The sequence below is a fragment of the Chanos chanos genome, chromosome 9, assembly GCF_902362185.1.
Source record: "Chanos chanos chromosome 9, fChaCha1.1, whole genome shotgun sequence".
Lineage (NCBI taxonomy): Eukaryota > Metazoa > Chordata > Actinopteri > Gonorynchiformes > Chanidae > Chanos > Chanos chanos.
Genome location: NC_044503.1, coordinates 17373457 through 17388456, shown reverse-complemented (window position 1 = coordinate 17388456; position 15000 = coordinate 17373457). Strand labels below are relative to the sequence as shown.

The following is a 15000-nucleotide window of genomic DNA, read 5'->3' as shown; positions in this document are numbered from 1 at the left end:
AACTTACTGTTGCCCATAGACTGTAATTCTAGTAGACCTGATACAGCCAGACAGCCGGCTCTTAGTTAGCTGACACAGATATGCCCTCAGTGGAACAGTGTCAGTATGAAATTGCTGGGAACCTGCTAATCTAAGCCAGAGGAGGATGGGCTCCCCCCTCTGAGTTCTGGTTCCTGTGAAGGTACCTCTCTGGTTTCTGTCCTAAGGTTTTTTTTTCCCCGCCCACTGTAACCTCAGACCTGCTCAGTAGAGGTCGTGGGTCTAAGCTACCATTATGATGCTCTGTGACTGCGTTTGCTGCAAGAGTACTATATAAAATGACACTAAAGGGAACAGAAGTGAAGATCCTTGATGTTGTGTTATATGCAGGAAATGCATCTGTGTTACTATTGGTGTTGCCAGCTCTTTTTACCAAGATCCAATTTGTTCTTGCAGGACTCACCCACCAACAAACTGCTTTATGCCAAAGAGATCCCTGAGTACAAGAAAAGGGTGCAGTGTTACTACAGACAGATTCAGGAGATGCCCCCCCTGAGTGAACAGGAGATGAATGCCCACCTGGCTGAGGAGTCGCGGGTGAGTAACCGACAGGGTGTGAGCCACAGATTGTCATACAGTGTTAACATGCTTACCAAATACAGAGTGTATGCTAGCTGTTTATTATACCCACAGTGACACTGCCGTTACCATTAATGTTATTAATGTTCTACAACATGGTAATAATTTCCTAACACAGACACTAACAATTCCTAACAATAGACAAGACAGGTGGAGTGAATAGCTAAGAGATAAAGGTATCCGACAATGTCATATGAGTTTTGGGAGCTTTATGTTTGAACTGATTTGACATGACTATGAATTAATCTCACCTCGAACTGTAAATTACAGTAACACATACACTCATAGTTTAACCCCATATTTAACACTCATATTTTATCCCCAAAATCTTTTCTCCCACTTACTTTCTCTCTCCAATCAAAACACGTGATAAAAACACGTTCATCTTTAGGCAGAATTACCTGCACAGCTGAACTGCCACAGAGTACAAAGCTGTCTAATCTTTTGTGTTTTCAACAGAAATACAGGAACGAGTTCAACACCAACCTCGCTCTGAGGGAGATATACAAATACGCCAAAAGATATCGCAGCCAGGTAAGACTTTACTCTCTGTAATTACTTTGTCTGTAGATCTGATGTCTTATCTCAGAGCTTTGGTAATTTAATCCCAGGCCTTTCCCCACTGAGGGCGAGTGCACAGATTGAAGGTGAGGCTTTTTTGTCGTTATCTCCTCTGATCTGCGACTCTGGCATGGTTTTGAGTTTCAGCAGAGCCAGAGCTATAGAGCTGCAGGCACATGTAATGTGTACTTTCCCCACGTCTTTAAAGCACACATCCTCTCAGTGTCTTCTAATGGAGTACTCCCACCCTTATGGCATAAACACAGACACACAACCCCGCACCTATCAGCTCTCCATCTGAAGATCTCTCTCACACTCTGATTCTGTATTCTGCCAGAGCAACCTCCACGACACACACACACACATACACAAACACACGTGCACACACACACGCACACACACACGCGCTCACCCACATGCACAAACACGCACACACACACATGCGCATGTATGCCTCTTTAATCCAGTATGAAAGTATACAATGCGTGTGTGTGTGTGTGTGTGTGTGTGTGTCTGTGTGTGGGTGTGCATGTGCGTGTGTATTTGCTGGTAGTATAGAGGCCCCTCATACTGCCTCTTTGAAAGCCGATATTTCACAGACTGTGCTGGTCGGCAGCTCAGATGAGCTGAGTGAAGCCTGGTTGATTTGGAGCCTGTTGATTGGGCCATTCTCTGTAGGCTGCTGCTGACTGAATGGCTGTTGGCCGTGAATGGACACGGCATGCGGGTTTGGCAAACAGAGGCTGAGCAGAAATATGCTTTTTTTGTGTGAATTCAGGGTGTGTGACTACTTGGAAGCAGAAAAATTGTTTAAATTGCTTTCTTTGCTCTTTCTCAAATTCCTTGCTCTGTGTGAGTAGATGTTATGTTTATTTTATTTATTTTTAAACTAAATGAATGTGAAAAAGCACAGGTGATCCTAAAAGTCTTCGTCTTTCCTCATGTCCACTGTGCTTCATATACATAAAATATTGACATATTTCATCAGTTCAGTTCAATAGTATATGATTAATTCCTCCCCCTTCCATCTCTTCCATGTGCAGGTGGTGAGTGCGTTGGAAGCTAACCCCACCGCCAGGAGGACACAGCTGCAGCATAAATTTGAGCAGGTCATTGCTCTGGTGGAAGACAACATCTACGAGTGCAGCAGCGAGGCCTGAACGGCCAAACCCAGCATCAGGGGGAGGGGACCTGAGTGGGGAGGGGACCTGAACCAATTACAGGAGTTGCCATTAGGGCTCTGAGCCAATCAGATTACAGGTTCTCCTGACGACCAAACCATCCTTTTATCAAACAGAAAACAAATGGGAATCTTCCTAGGAGTTTAATTGAATTTGACCACTGGCAGGCTCTGGAATCAGACCCAATATGGACATTTGGAAATGGACATAAAAATCCTGACTGAAAAAGCATTGGTGGAAAAAGAAAAAAAATATATGATCCAGTTCTCTCTCTGTTAGCCTTCCAAGTCGTCTCCTAGGTATTGTTGCTGGTTTCTGTGATGTGTGAATCGTTCAGGGTCTCATGTTCGCCCCCCTCCCTAACATTTGACCCTGATCTTTATAGGGAAGCTTTGTTTTTTGTGTTTTTGGTTTTTGTTTTTTTTTTTGTTTTGTTTTGTATTTTTTTTTTGGTTTTTAAATTCTGTGGACTTTTGGGACCAGGAGTCCCGGTGGCTACTTCGCGCACTGACCCCACCCTGGGACAAGCCAACGATGCACTGGACTGTATAATAGATCTCCATAGCAATATTTATATCTCTTTTTTATTGCTTGCTCTTTGAAGTGGAAAAAAGTTAGCAATTCAGATATGGGAGACTCTTTCTCTCTCCCGTAATCTGCACTATTCTCAGGTTTGATTGGTTGAGATGACAGAGGGATTACTGATAGGTGTTTATAATTACACAGTCCATTAACTTGTGTACAACTGGCGTAGTGTTTTGTTGGTTGTGACTGAAAGGGGACCAGACCAATCAAAATTGAGAGGGATGTTTTTGGGTTGCGTCTGAACCCTGAGTGAATTGTTCTGTATATGTAGAATGGCTCATCTCTTGGAGAGAGAGAGAGAGCAAGAGAGAGAGAAATTTATCAAATAAAGCAATTACCTTTATTGAGCCAAATGAGTGATGGTTTTATAAAAAGCTTAGCTGTATTTTAGTTCTGTCTAATTGTCTTGGATTCTGTCTGATGTCATTCTGTAACAGATTCTTCAGATGATTCCTCTCCATGGGACATATTACTTCAAGTCATAGTTTTGAAGGTTTTTAGGATTTTTTTTAATCAGGTTAACAACATAAGTTCAACTCTAAAGTCACTGTAAGTTACTTGAAAATTTTCAATAAAGAAAATGATGAGTCCCTTACCTCATCTCTAAGTATCTAAATAATAAAAACCTTTGGATAAAAGGAAACATCAGTGTGAAAGTAAAGACTTTATCGATACCTCCCTGTTTACTCTCCACCCCATTTTACCCTGAACCGTTTCTACCTGAACCAGGACAGAATGACAGCGGACCAAACAACTTACACATCACTAAACCTGTATTTGTGTCCTACTAAAACATAACTAAACCCCTCACACACAGCTGAACCTGAACTAGAACTAGGTCTGCCAAAACCATGTCTGATCGTCACTTCCTCCAGATGACTGTCAAGTTTGCACTATTTTACCCCATTCAAAGTATCTACTCGCTCCAATCTCCATTTAGTATCAATATTCCAATGCTGATACTGGGTACCGACACAAGTGTCTAGACGATGACACGCGTATCGATACCACGATATTTACTCATTTGACAGGCGTTTCTGTAATCTAATGTTTCTCCTCCAAGACTTATTACTGCTGCAGAACCTAAGGATCTCAGAGTACGACTGGGTCATTAAGGCACCAACACACTTAATCTTATCACAGATGCAGTCTAACTGACTAAACCATTTTAAAATATATTTAGCTACCTATGACATACACACATGCTTAAACAGATTAAAACAATTATCTGGAGGGGTCGGGGGTGGGGTTGATGCCAAGGTGGACGGTGTACTGAACGGATCATCTGTGTTGTGGTTTGATTTTACACTGATTTAACATGCTGCAGCACAATCCGGTTTGACACACGCTTCAGTGCTGTTAAATGAACTGAACAGTATTCCTGGAGTTCAGAGCAGGTCGTTTATTTGAGGCTGAGAACGGTTGTGTACACTTCACACTCATGCATGGACTCATTCAGTGGAGTTAGATGTATGAGTTTGGCTAAACGAGGAGTGCAGTGAAAACAGAGATGAAATTGGCCAATTAATTGGGTGCTGTACACAGGAGAGGTAAAATTGGCCAATGGGAGGCTTTTTGGTAGCAGGGCCAGGTGAGGGCCTCTTAGGTGACATTTGTAGACCTCAGGCAGGGGCGACCTGGCTTGTGGACACGGCAGAGGACTGCGTTTTCGCCGAGGCAGAAGTTGTGCTCTCCTCTTCACCAAATGGGTTCTTTCCGCAGCACACCGTGGTCAGCATGCAGCTCCTGAACTAAGAGTCAAGGTCAACAAGCGCAAGAATGTAAGACGAATAAAAACAACTAACATAAAAACATAAAAACTCAAACATGCAGTTCAAGACACAAACATACACACTCTTTCATTACTGATCAGTTTGAGCAGGAAAGTCCCTCAAAGGATTTGCAGACATGACTTTTATCCAAAGCTAAGCCTCACCTGTCTGTTGAGCAGGATGTAAATGACAGGGTTATAAAGAGCAGCACTCTTGGCAAAGAAGGCGGGAATAGTCATGAAGACAGGGCCAAAGTCTGCACCCTGATTGGCAAAGATGTACCAGGCCACACTGGCATAGGGTAACCAGCAAACCAAAAAAGCTATCACCATGACAACCACCATGCGAGTCACTTCTTTCTCTGCCCTCTGAGTGGTCTCTGACTCCTGCTGCTGGGCAGCAGCCTACACAAACAACCAACCAAACAAGCAAACAAACAAACTGAATGCAAAATGTTAAAAATGACAAAGACTCGTAAGCAGGCAAAAACAAAAAGGGAGAGAGGGCAAATCAGTAAAAAAAAATACTTCTAATGTAAAGAAGATTAGAAACATTTGTGTTTGTGTTTGTGTGTGTGCGTCTCACCGCACGGACGGTGCACAGAAGGCGGCTGTAGCAGAAAAAGATGATAAGTAGAGGAATAGAGAAGTGGAGGATGAACATGTAGATGACAAATGAGGTGTTGTTGATCTCTGGCTTAGGAGTGTAGTAATCTATCCCACATGAACACTGCATTCCCTCAGGAATATACCTGTATAACAACACACACACACACACACACACACATACGAGCACACACACACATGCACGAACACACGCGCACGCGCGCACGCACGCACACACACACACACAAAAACACACACAAACACACATGCGCATGCGCGCACACACACAGACATGCACAAGTGTGTTGACTATATGTGACAGTCACCTGGCTATGAGAGAAAAGTAAGGTTCTAAGTTTAACAGTATTATCATAGTCTTAAGCGCTGCTTAGGTTTCAAACTAATTAGTTAATTAGTCTAAAGTCTAATGTGACAATTAGTCCAATGTCTAATGTGGCCTTCACATTTAGCTACACTACTGACTCAATCCCCTTTTATTATCCCAATAGATAACAGGAGAGAGTTTATGGGAACCAGTACTGGGGGGGACAGTTTGTGATACTGGTCTGGGAAGGAGTGTTCTTGCCTAGACCAGCCGAGCAGTGGAGGAACAGCACAGGTCAGAGCCATGATCCAGGTGAAGCCCACACCAACAATGGCATGCTTCTCCCCGAAACGAAACGTCGTCATGGGCTTACACACCACAATGTACCGCTCTATAGCCAAAACCACCAAAGACCACAGCGCTATCTCACCTAGAAGACATACACAACGCACACAAACAAATACACATACACACACACACACAAACGCACACACACACACAATGTATAATAGCTCCATCAGTTTATTGAAATAAACAAATAAATAATGCTTTTAATGTTAATATACGAGCACAATCTAATTAAAATAGCTCCATCAAATAGGATTTACAAAGTTAAATTTAACTACAGGCAATATCTGATAATTAATCTAAGTGAGGTTTTAACCACTGTGCCTGTATTAATCTAAATCTATTTGACAATGTCCTGCTTACCTACTGTATGTAGCGCTGATAGCTGAACCATTTTTTTCCGCCAGTAGACACTTTACAACCATTACAGCTTTTACCCCTCGTGGTTCACCCCCCTGTGTACTTACCACCCATGGTTGCAAAAAAGCCTTCGATGTTGCAGCCAGTCACCCCCAGGACGAAATAACCATGCAGCGCGGTATAGAGGGTCACGCTGAACCCCCCAATGACCATGAAGAGGTCGGCCACCGCTAGGTTGAGTAAAATGTAATTTAAGGGCGTGCGGAGTTTTTTGTGTTTCACAGTCACGTACAGCGTTAGGAAATTGATGGGAAAGGACGTGATAATAAGGAAAAGCATGTAGGCGGCTAGCAAAGAGTACTTCCATGGCTCGGCCAGGTAGTACTGCGGTTCCTCAAATGGACTGCGTACCAAACCGGTCCGGTTTGACATGGGCACATAAAAGTTCGGGCCTTCCGTGCCGTTCATGTCTGAAGAGTCTGTCTGTCTTGAAGCGCGACTAAGAGGGAGAAGAAAAAGGTAGAAAAGGCGAGAGACGGTGGCCCGATCAAGTGCACATACGCCAAGGAAGATTGTCTCCCTGGGACACCGAGGTGCTCTCTTATATGCCCCCCTCCTGGGTGGGATAAATGGAAGAGTGTGTAATGTGTGATTACGGTGAGGTGGTGTAATTTGGAAGAAGGCTGTGAGGAGGAGAAAGATGGACAGAATGAGGTCAAACCGACAGAGAGGGGGTCTATAATCCAAGAGTGAAGCTGTGCGTAGTTAGCAGGCCAGAGGACAGAGAAAAGGAGGGCTTCTTAATGAAGAATGACCAAAAGCACTGTAATTTGGGAATCAAAGCGCTCACAAAGACGTGTGAGCGCTATACATATACAATGAATGTGACTACTGACCTCTGGACTTGTACTTTAAATTACGTCTCATAGAATGAGCAAAAATTCGGACGTGTGATGCAGGTTTGTGTAAATTATGTTTTATATGTTGTTTTTCCGAAATTCTCTTAGAATATTCTAAAACATCAGCTTTCGTTTTAACGTGATAGCAAGAGAGCATATGGTGAATCCATTATGGAAATTTCTCATGTATCTGATATAAAACAGACCTTAACCAGGTTTTTGCTCGTTCTTGAAGTAGAATTGACAGTGTTGTTCCTGACTTTGTTCAGTAAGGTTAGTCGTACTGTAGCACACTACACTATCGGTATAAAGGCTAAATCCACCAGGCAGAAACACGGCGGCGACTCTATGAATCGTTGTTCCGCACTCGTTTTCATTTGGTTCTCAGATGTACTTTAAGATTCAATAATATACTTTTTAGGAAACACTTTAGGAAGTATGGACATGCGTGGTGTGCTAAGAGTTTTCAGGCTATAAATATCCGTTTTCACAATCTTGTTTTAGAGAGAAACTGTATGATGTGGTTTTCTTGTCTCTGTCATACTTTCGGTAGTTTCAGTCACACTTACCTTTGTCCTTTAACTTTATTTTTCCTTTTATTTCTGTCATTTTATTTTATGTTAATTTCTCTTCCAAATGAGCCCTTTTTCTCAGAGTTTTCCATTGCCTGTCCACCAGTTTATAAACGTAACTTTTCACTTCTGCTGGCCTCTTCCATCTGACCAGCCCTGGACTGATTAGAACGGTTTATGACTCATGGCATATGAATCTTCATAAACATACGCACATCTGGCCACATCCATGTTGAAATGAAAAATGATAACTTTGCTTTATTTATGTAGGAACACATTACATCAGTAAACATTGTATTGTATTGTATCTTTACAAAGGTTTTGGTGTCACAAAACATGTGGAATGTAGTGTTTTTTTCCTCCCTGTTCACCCATTTGAACTCTCTTCAGTAGAAATACACAGAAACACGCACAAACACTCACTTTCCTCCCCTCTATACGTATTCCATTTTATCTACCACATACAACAGACTAACATAAGAAAGTTATTATGAAAATAGAGGGAAAATGACAACAAAGTAAGTTTTCTTGAAGAGTCTGCTTGGTAAAATTCCCCATTGTCCTGTCCCTTACACACACAGACTTAATCTGCTTTAGCTGCCCCAGCAGCCTCTGAGCCATTCAATCTTATCAGACTGATGCTCTCCCAATGGCTGGACACCTATCACCACCATACACACGCACACGCACACGCACACACAAAACACTCTCTCACACATACACACAGTGTAAGAGTGTGTAAATTGGTCAAGGTCCTTGGTAAGACACACAGGGGGCATTGTGGATAGACAGGTATGTGTTAACTGGGCTCATCAATGGGTCTGCGACAGTATGGACAGCAGTTATGCTGAAGAACCAACAACTCATAGTCTTCACTGTGGAACATCTGACACAGAGAGAGAGGCACATTAGAGATGGTGTTGAAGACCAGCATGGAATGTGTGCATGTGAGTGTATGTGTGTGTGTGTGTGTGTGTGTGAGTGACTGTGCATGCGTATGTGTGCGTGTGTTCGTGTGTTCGTGTGTGTGTACCTGAAAACAGGAGGGGCACATGGTGATGCTGACATCCGGTAAGAGAGAGCGGTAGTACTGCCAGCTGAGTGGTTTGGGCCAGCGTTTGATCAGAACATCCCGTCTGGACATGGACCTCAGAACCGCACGGCTCACCACCACAGGAACAAACTCACTACCCCCCTGCTGTAACACAAACACACACACACACACACACACACACACAGATTTAAATCATAGAATATCTGGTTAAGATTCATGTTCATTGAGTGTGTGTGTGTGTATCTGTGTGTGTGTGTGTGTGTGTGTGTATCTGTGTGAGAGAGACCCACTTATTCTCTCCTCTCCCCTTCTGTCCCCTTCGTCTCACCTTCACTCTCTCATTCTCTCTCTCTCTCTCTCTCACCTCAAAGCTGAGTTTGGCGGTGAACGGATCGTCCGCTGGGTCATCCATGCTGTCATCCAGCTTAAGGGACTGGGACTCTGACACGCACACACACACACTGTTAAGGCGAATAACACACACAGAAACACAAACACACACACACACATTCCTTTTTGCCTGTCTCCTCTTCAGTCAGTCACACCATCATTCTCACTCTCGCAATCATGCACTCTCTCTCTCCCTCTCTTTCTCACCCCCACCCACAGGCCTCCTCTGTCAACTTAAACTCATCTTTATCACTTACTGTGTCTTCATTTCATTAACATATGTTACATTATACCAAACGCACTCCATTCTGTTCTGAGACTCCTGTGTGTGTGCATGCATGTGTTTGTGTGTGTGAGTGTGTGAAGGGCACCAGTGACTGAATGACTGCTGAGATGCCCTCACACACATGCACAGATTAATTAAAACCAATGAACAGCGCTGTTGTTCTCATCCAGCAGTAAGAGACTTAACACTCTTAACACAATTAAACACACACACACACACACACACACACAGGAGCATGGCTATAAATCCTCTCAGAGAGAAAATCCATGAATGATTAGTGTACAATCAGTAAACCCACAATGTGAATTACACTGTGGCACTCTCTGAGTGTGTGTTTTACGTGTGTGTGGTACATGTGCTAAGATTCACACACACTTACCAGACAGCAGCACCAATACTGCATTACTCTGCTCTGACTGGAGCCTCGGCAGAAACACCGGGGTCTGTGCCCTCAATTTAGACTGACTCCACAGGCAGAGCCGCATGCTGGATGTGTGTGTCTGAGTTTGTTTGCGTGCTTGTCTGTGTGTGCGCACTTCACAAAATAACAAGTTGTGGTGTTAATCAGTGCATGTAAGTATGCTCTCAATTTGACAGTCAAACATCCTATCATGCTACCCTTAGAGTACTTATTCTCATCAGGGGAATTCCTGGCCCTGTTCCAATACTCTCCCGTGTCTCCTTGGACTGTGTAGAGGCACAATAAGGATACCTCCACTGCTCATGTCCTGCCAGCGCGAGGCTTTTCTGTCCACACGAGGTACCTCCAGGTCTATAAGAGATACAGCCTCTTCATCACTAATGCCCTCTTCCAGGTAAAACTCCACCAGGGGCAGAACCTCTGCACACACACACACACGCACACACAGACAGACAGATGTCATATTACAGTATAGCTTACTGCCTGAGTTACTAAAGACAAGTTACAATGTGGAGATGTGTCCCCTACTTTTATAAGTCAAGGACTGAATGACAGATGTGCGGACCACTCACCATAAGAGGAGGCAGAGTATATGAATGGTTGTCTGCAGTTGATACACACATTGCCCAAGTTATTCAACAAAGGGTTGTTTGTAGAACAGCGGAAACACATTGGAATCAGATCCTAAAGAAACACACACACACACACACACATTTTGCACATATGTAACATGGCACAGTAGTATGATAATCACAAGTATGTCTATTACAATATTACAAACACTCTTATTACATTCAAATGTTATCACACACCCACACAAACACAAACACACACAAACCACACAACCACATTCATAAACATTCCTGTTTGTGATTAGCAGTGGCTTTAACACACACACAGACACACATACACACTCTTACCTCGTTGTCGTGAAAAGGTTTGGAGGAGAGAGTGACGCTGGCGAGATCGATGCTGTTCTGAAAGCGGGAGGGAATCTGAAGGCCGTGCAAGTTCTTTAAGGCTTGGCGTGCCAGTTTATACGCCCCCAGTGCTTTACTCTGCTTGGCCAGAGCAAAGAGCGTGTTACTGAACACAGCGTTAAGGAACACCCAGCCAGAGCAGTGTACAGCTACTTAATATGCAATAACTCCACTGCCTTTCATTTTGGGAAGAAATGTAGTGGGAGAAAGAAAACGCTGTTATAAATGAAGATTAAGTGATTTCAGTTTGATCATGAAGAAAAAAGAATCTTTCTCTCGTTCTTTCTCCCCGCCGTTTCTCTGCCATCACAGGTTCAAATCATTTCATTTCAACTTGCTCTCTCTTTCCCTCTCTCTCTCTTTCTTTCTCTCCTCCAGTCTGTGGAGTATCCATTAAGCAGACGTTTCACGGTGAAACACTTAATCATCAGGCAGGGCCAGTCAGTGCGTGAATGTCCATTCGTTAAGACCACACCAAGAGCTCTTGGCCTTTACATGTGCCCACTGCTAAAGGAGGAGTTGCCAAGGTAACCCCTAAACTTTAAGGAAGGTTTAAAGAACGTGAGGCCTAAGAGATGGCTGTGTGAGTGTGTGTGTGAGTGTGTGTAGGCGCTGGTGTTGAGGGATACACTTTGGAGATGCCCAGGGGAACACTGTCTTTGGTGAGGTTGTGGAGGAGGAAGCGAGACAGGTTGAAGAGCGTCTCAGGCATGTGTGAACTGAAGGGCTCATCCTGAGGCAGACAGACAGACAGAGAGCGAGAGAGAGAGAGAGAAATAAATTGTGGTGGAGAAGTGGAAGTGGATAAGTATATCTTTAGATATATATTTATTATTATAAATGTGTGTGTGTGTGTGTGTGTGTAGAGAGGTAGAAGTGGATAAGTGTGTATGTAGATATCTAACTGACATTTGTGATAAAACGAGTGCAGATGTGTTGAAGGATGTGAATGGTTATCAGGGTGGTAACCGTTGGCAACAGGCTCACCGTGTAGCGCTGGATGGAATGGTAAACATGGTAAAGCTCCGCCAAGTGCTGAAAACTGTGGAACTTCTGTAGCATCTCCTCCTTCTGCTCTTCATTTTCTACAAACACACACACACACACATACCCACACACACACACAGAGCATGAAACATACACAGCCAGGATTATATGTCTCTCTCTCTCTCTCTCTCTCTCTCTCTCTCTCACACACACACACACACACACACACATACCACGTGCGATGTCCAGGCATTGCATAGACAGCATCCAGTAGTAGAATGCAGCGTCGTTAAACCTGCTCTCCACCACTGCATTGTGGGTAAGCTGTTCCAACACTTTGACGGCCTCAGCCTGTCGCCCGGCTTTATGGAAAGCTGGGAAAAGAGAAAAAAAAAGATGCAAGTGTGAACACAGTAAGTCTACACTCCTTTTAAATTAATACAAAGTTGCTGTATTTATAGACTGAAGCGTTAGAGGTGTGTGTGTGCATCTTAAACATGTCTGACAGGCAGACAGAAAGAGAGAGAGAGAGAGAGAGAGAGAGAGAGATGACTCTGTCAGTAAGCCTGGCAAAAGTCATCTTCAAAACAGAACAGGTCAATGAGTCAGGAAAAAAGATGCACTTTAAAACTGGGCACCATAGCTAAAAAGTAGCTCCACTGTCAATTTCAATCTGGCCATAAACTGAAACATAAAGCTATTTCTTCCACAGGGTTAGAATGACAATTCAGTATAATATGCTACTTAAAATCTATGCTAAAAATCTTAAAAGTAATCACTGAACCTATTGCTCTATAAAATAGTAAGCAGTGGGGTCCACTCAAACCACAAGAATTTGCCAACTGGGGAAAAGAACAAACTGAAACTCCCTAGTCAAATTAACAACAACAACAAAAACATCCTACAAGTGCACATGGCGACACCAAACAACTCAGGCAAAGCTGAATTAGACCAAGACTCCAGTTTAAAATTTAAAAAGGAGAGGAGAGAGGGAGAGTGAGAGATAGAGGGAGAGAGGGAGAGAGAGAGAGACGGACAGACAGGCAGAATGAGAGACAGAGAAAGGTTCGGTCAGGGTGTAGACAAAGTTTATGGATACTGACTATTGAAAATGCATATTTCATCCTAAAGTTCATGAATATTGACTATTGAGAATGCATATTTCATCCTAACTAAGGTTTATGAGTATTGACTATTGAAAATGCATATTTCATCCTAACTAAAGTTTATGAATATTGACTTTTGAAATTCACGTTTCGTCCTGAGTCGTCATCAGACGTTCACACATTGGGTTTTAATCACCATCTTGGGAACCACTTGGTCAATCAAAAAAGCCAACAAACAAACAAAGAAAAAGGAGAAAATGAACCTCAAACATTCTGTAAACTCTAACTCATCTGTACTGTGTCACTTGTCAGGGTCCAAATTGCGACTCAAGTCCACTCTGTTTCGTGGCTAACAAGCCCTCTTCTCTAGCTTCTCATGTTTAAGGGCCAGACTAGAGTGTAGATGATAGAAAACCTTTCCCTAATTTCTGTCTGTATGGAAGCAAATCCTCCATTTCCTCCCCATGTGGCTGCCAGGCGTAACAGAGTTTTACACAGAGAGAGAGAGAGAGAGAGAGAGAGAGAGAGAGAGAGAGAGAGGAGGCAAATGCTCCCCTCCCCTCTACACGCCAAGGGCAATTTGTTCTTAATGCACACAAGCAAGCAGGCATCTCATTCCTCAGCCTAATCACCAACAGAAGTCATTGCCTAGCCAGGCAGAGGTTGTTAGTGTATGTCAAATGGGAAAGCTCTTAGAAACCAGAGCGTCAATAAACATTAGCCTCTCGCTAGTTCTGCCTTAATCAAACCCAGGCAGGACTCCTAGGTAAAGATATTTGAGGGGTTTTTTGGCAGCAGCCATTTTGGGTCAAGGTCTGACAGTTGCAGGTATTATTCAAGCGTTTTGAGGCGACTGAAATTTGCTCTGTGTCGTGAGTGTTTAAGCTGTCCCTCAGAGTTAATGATGATGAATGTAGAGTCTGGTTAAATCTGCCAGAGGTCTTGGTGGTGTGGTTAAACACACAGACTTCATACATACCCAGTTTCTCTCTCTGCTCCTCAGTAAACAGTTAGAGGGAGCTCAAACAGCTTTGAACAGTAGGCAAAAACCACTTTGGTCTGAAATAAACAGGATTTCAGCGTAACCCAACAGGGCACTGCAGCTTCTCTCACACACACCACACTTCTCTTTCTCATTTCACACATGCAGGAAGTCACCATCTATTCTAAGGCACTTTTTACAGCAACTAGTTCACCCTCCATAAAAAGAAATCTTTCTGTTTCTCTACGAAACCATTTATATCTCTGGCACATTAGCACTCTCTCCCTCTCTCTGCCTCCCCCTTCACTCCCTCCCTCTCTCCTCTGTTTCTTTCTCTCTCTGTCTTTCTCTCTCACTCACTCTCCCGCGTCAAATACAATCACTAGAAAACAATAGTGGATTATAGCCAGCAACCCAATCTGCACTGTTCAGCTCAGTCCACTCTCCTTACTAAGACAGAAGACACACAGGACAGCTCATATACACACACACACACACACACACACGTACACACACAGAAACTGACTTTTCACCTATAACCTTTAACCTTTAAAAGCATTTCACTGAATGTTGCAGTATGACGCTTAAATTTTCATAAACATTGCAAAACATGTACAGAGGTATAACATTCTGATCCCTCCTTTCCTAATAAAGGGGTGTGTGTGTGTGAGTGTGTGTGTGTGTGAAAGAGAGAGAGAGAGAGAGAGAGAGAGAGAGAAAGAAAGAGACACAGGAGGTACAGAGGGGGCACATAAATAATCTTTGGATCTAATGTCATGTGTGGGTATACCTGTAAGGGAGAGAGAGAGAGAAAGAGAGAGGGTTTCCTCGTTATCCCTGTGAGTGCAGTATAGACATGTCTCACCTTTCTGTGCCTCCTCAAAGCGGTCGTTTTCAGCCAACCACTGAGCATATGGCACATAGACCTGGTCTCTGTACTGAGGGTGTCTGTCCAGCAGAGAGAAAGC

The 15000-nt window shown here is 43.4% G+C and overlaps 3 protein-coding genes across 3 annotated transcripts in view; 1 reads left to right on the top strand and 2 right to left on the bottom strand.

The window, feature by feature from the left end:
• Nucleotides 1-3292, top strand: part of plxnd1 (plexin D1) — a 61181-nt gene extending 57889 nt beyond the window's left edge. Inside the window, exons 34-36 of the mRNA XM_030785046.1 lie at nucleotides 436-576; nucleotides 1078-1152; nucleotides 2223-3292. Of these exons, the coding sequence (XP_030640906.1) occupies nucleotides 436-576; nucleotides 1078-1152; nucleotides 2223-2339 (333 nt within the window). The 3' untranslated portion in view covers nucleotides 2340-3292. The remainder of the gene's footprint in view (nucleotides 1-435; nucleotides 577-1077; nucleotides 1153-2222) is intronic.
• Nucleotides 3293-4567: 1275 nt separating this feature from the next.
• exorh (extra-ocular rhodopsin) lies at nucleotides 4568-6823 on the bottom strand. Its single transcript, XM_030785059.1, has 5 exons — nucleotides 6463-6823; nucleotides 5909-6077; nucleotides 5303-5468; nucleotides 4882-5121; nucleotides 4568-4696 (listed from the first exon to the last, which is right to left on the bottom strand). Exons 1-5 carry the CDS (start codon nucleotides 6821-6823, stop codon nucleotides 4568-4570), a joined length of 1065 nt encoding a protein of 354 aa, XP_030640919.1.
• A 1802-nt stretch (nucleotides 6824-8625) lies between these two features.
• The window catches only part of ift122 (intraflagellar transport 122 homolog (Chlamydomonas)), a 25781-nt gene continuing 19406 nt past the window's right edge, over nucleotides 8626-15000 (bottom strand). The window contains exons 16-25 of the mRNA XM_030785047.1: nucleotides 14898-15000; nucleotides 12178-12318; nucleotides 11945-12042; nucleotides 11587-11690; nucleotides 10898-11063; nucleotides 10550-10661; nucleotides 10269-10397; nucleotides 9245-9321; nucleotides 8860-9024; nucleotides 8626-8712 (exon numbers count right to left, since the gene is read on the bottom strand). Of these exons, the coding sequence (XP_030640907.1) occupies nucleotides 8626-8712; nucleotides 8860-9024; nucleotides 9245-9321; nucleotides 10269-10397; nucleotides 10550-10661; nucleotides 10898-11063; nucleotides 11587-11690; nucleotides 11945-12042; nucleotides 12178-12318; nucleotides 14898-15000 (1182 nt within the window). The remainder of the gene's footprint in view (nucleotides 8713-8859; nucleotides 9025-9244; nucleotides 9322-10268; nucleotides 10398-10549; nucleotides 10662-10897; nucleotides 11064-11586; nucleotides 11691-11944; nucleotides 12043-12177; nucleotides 12319-14897) is intronic.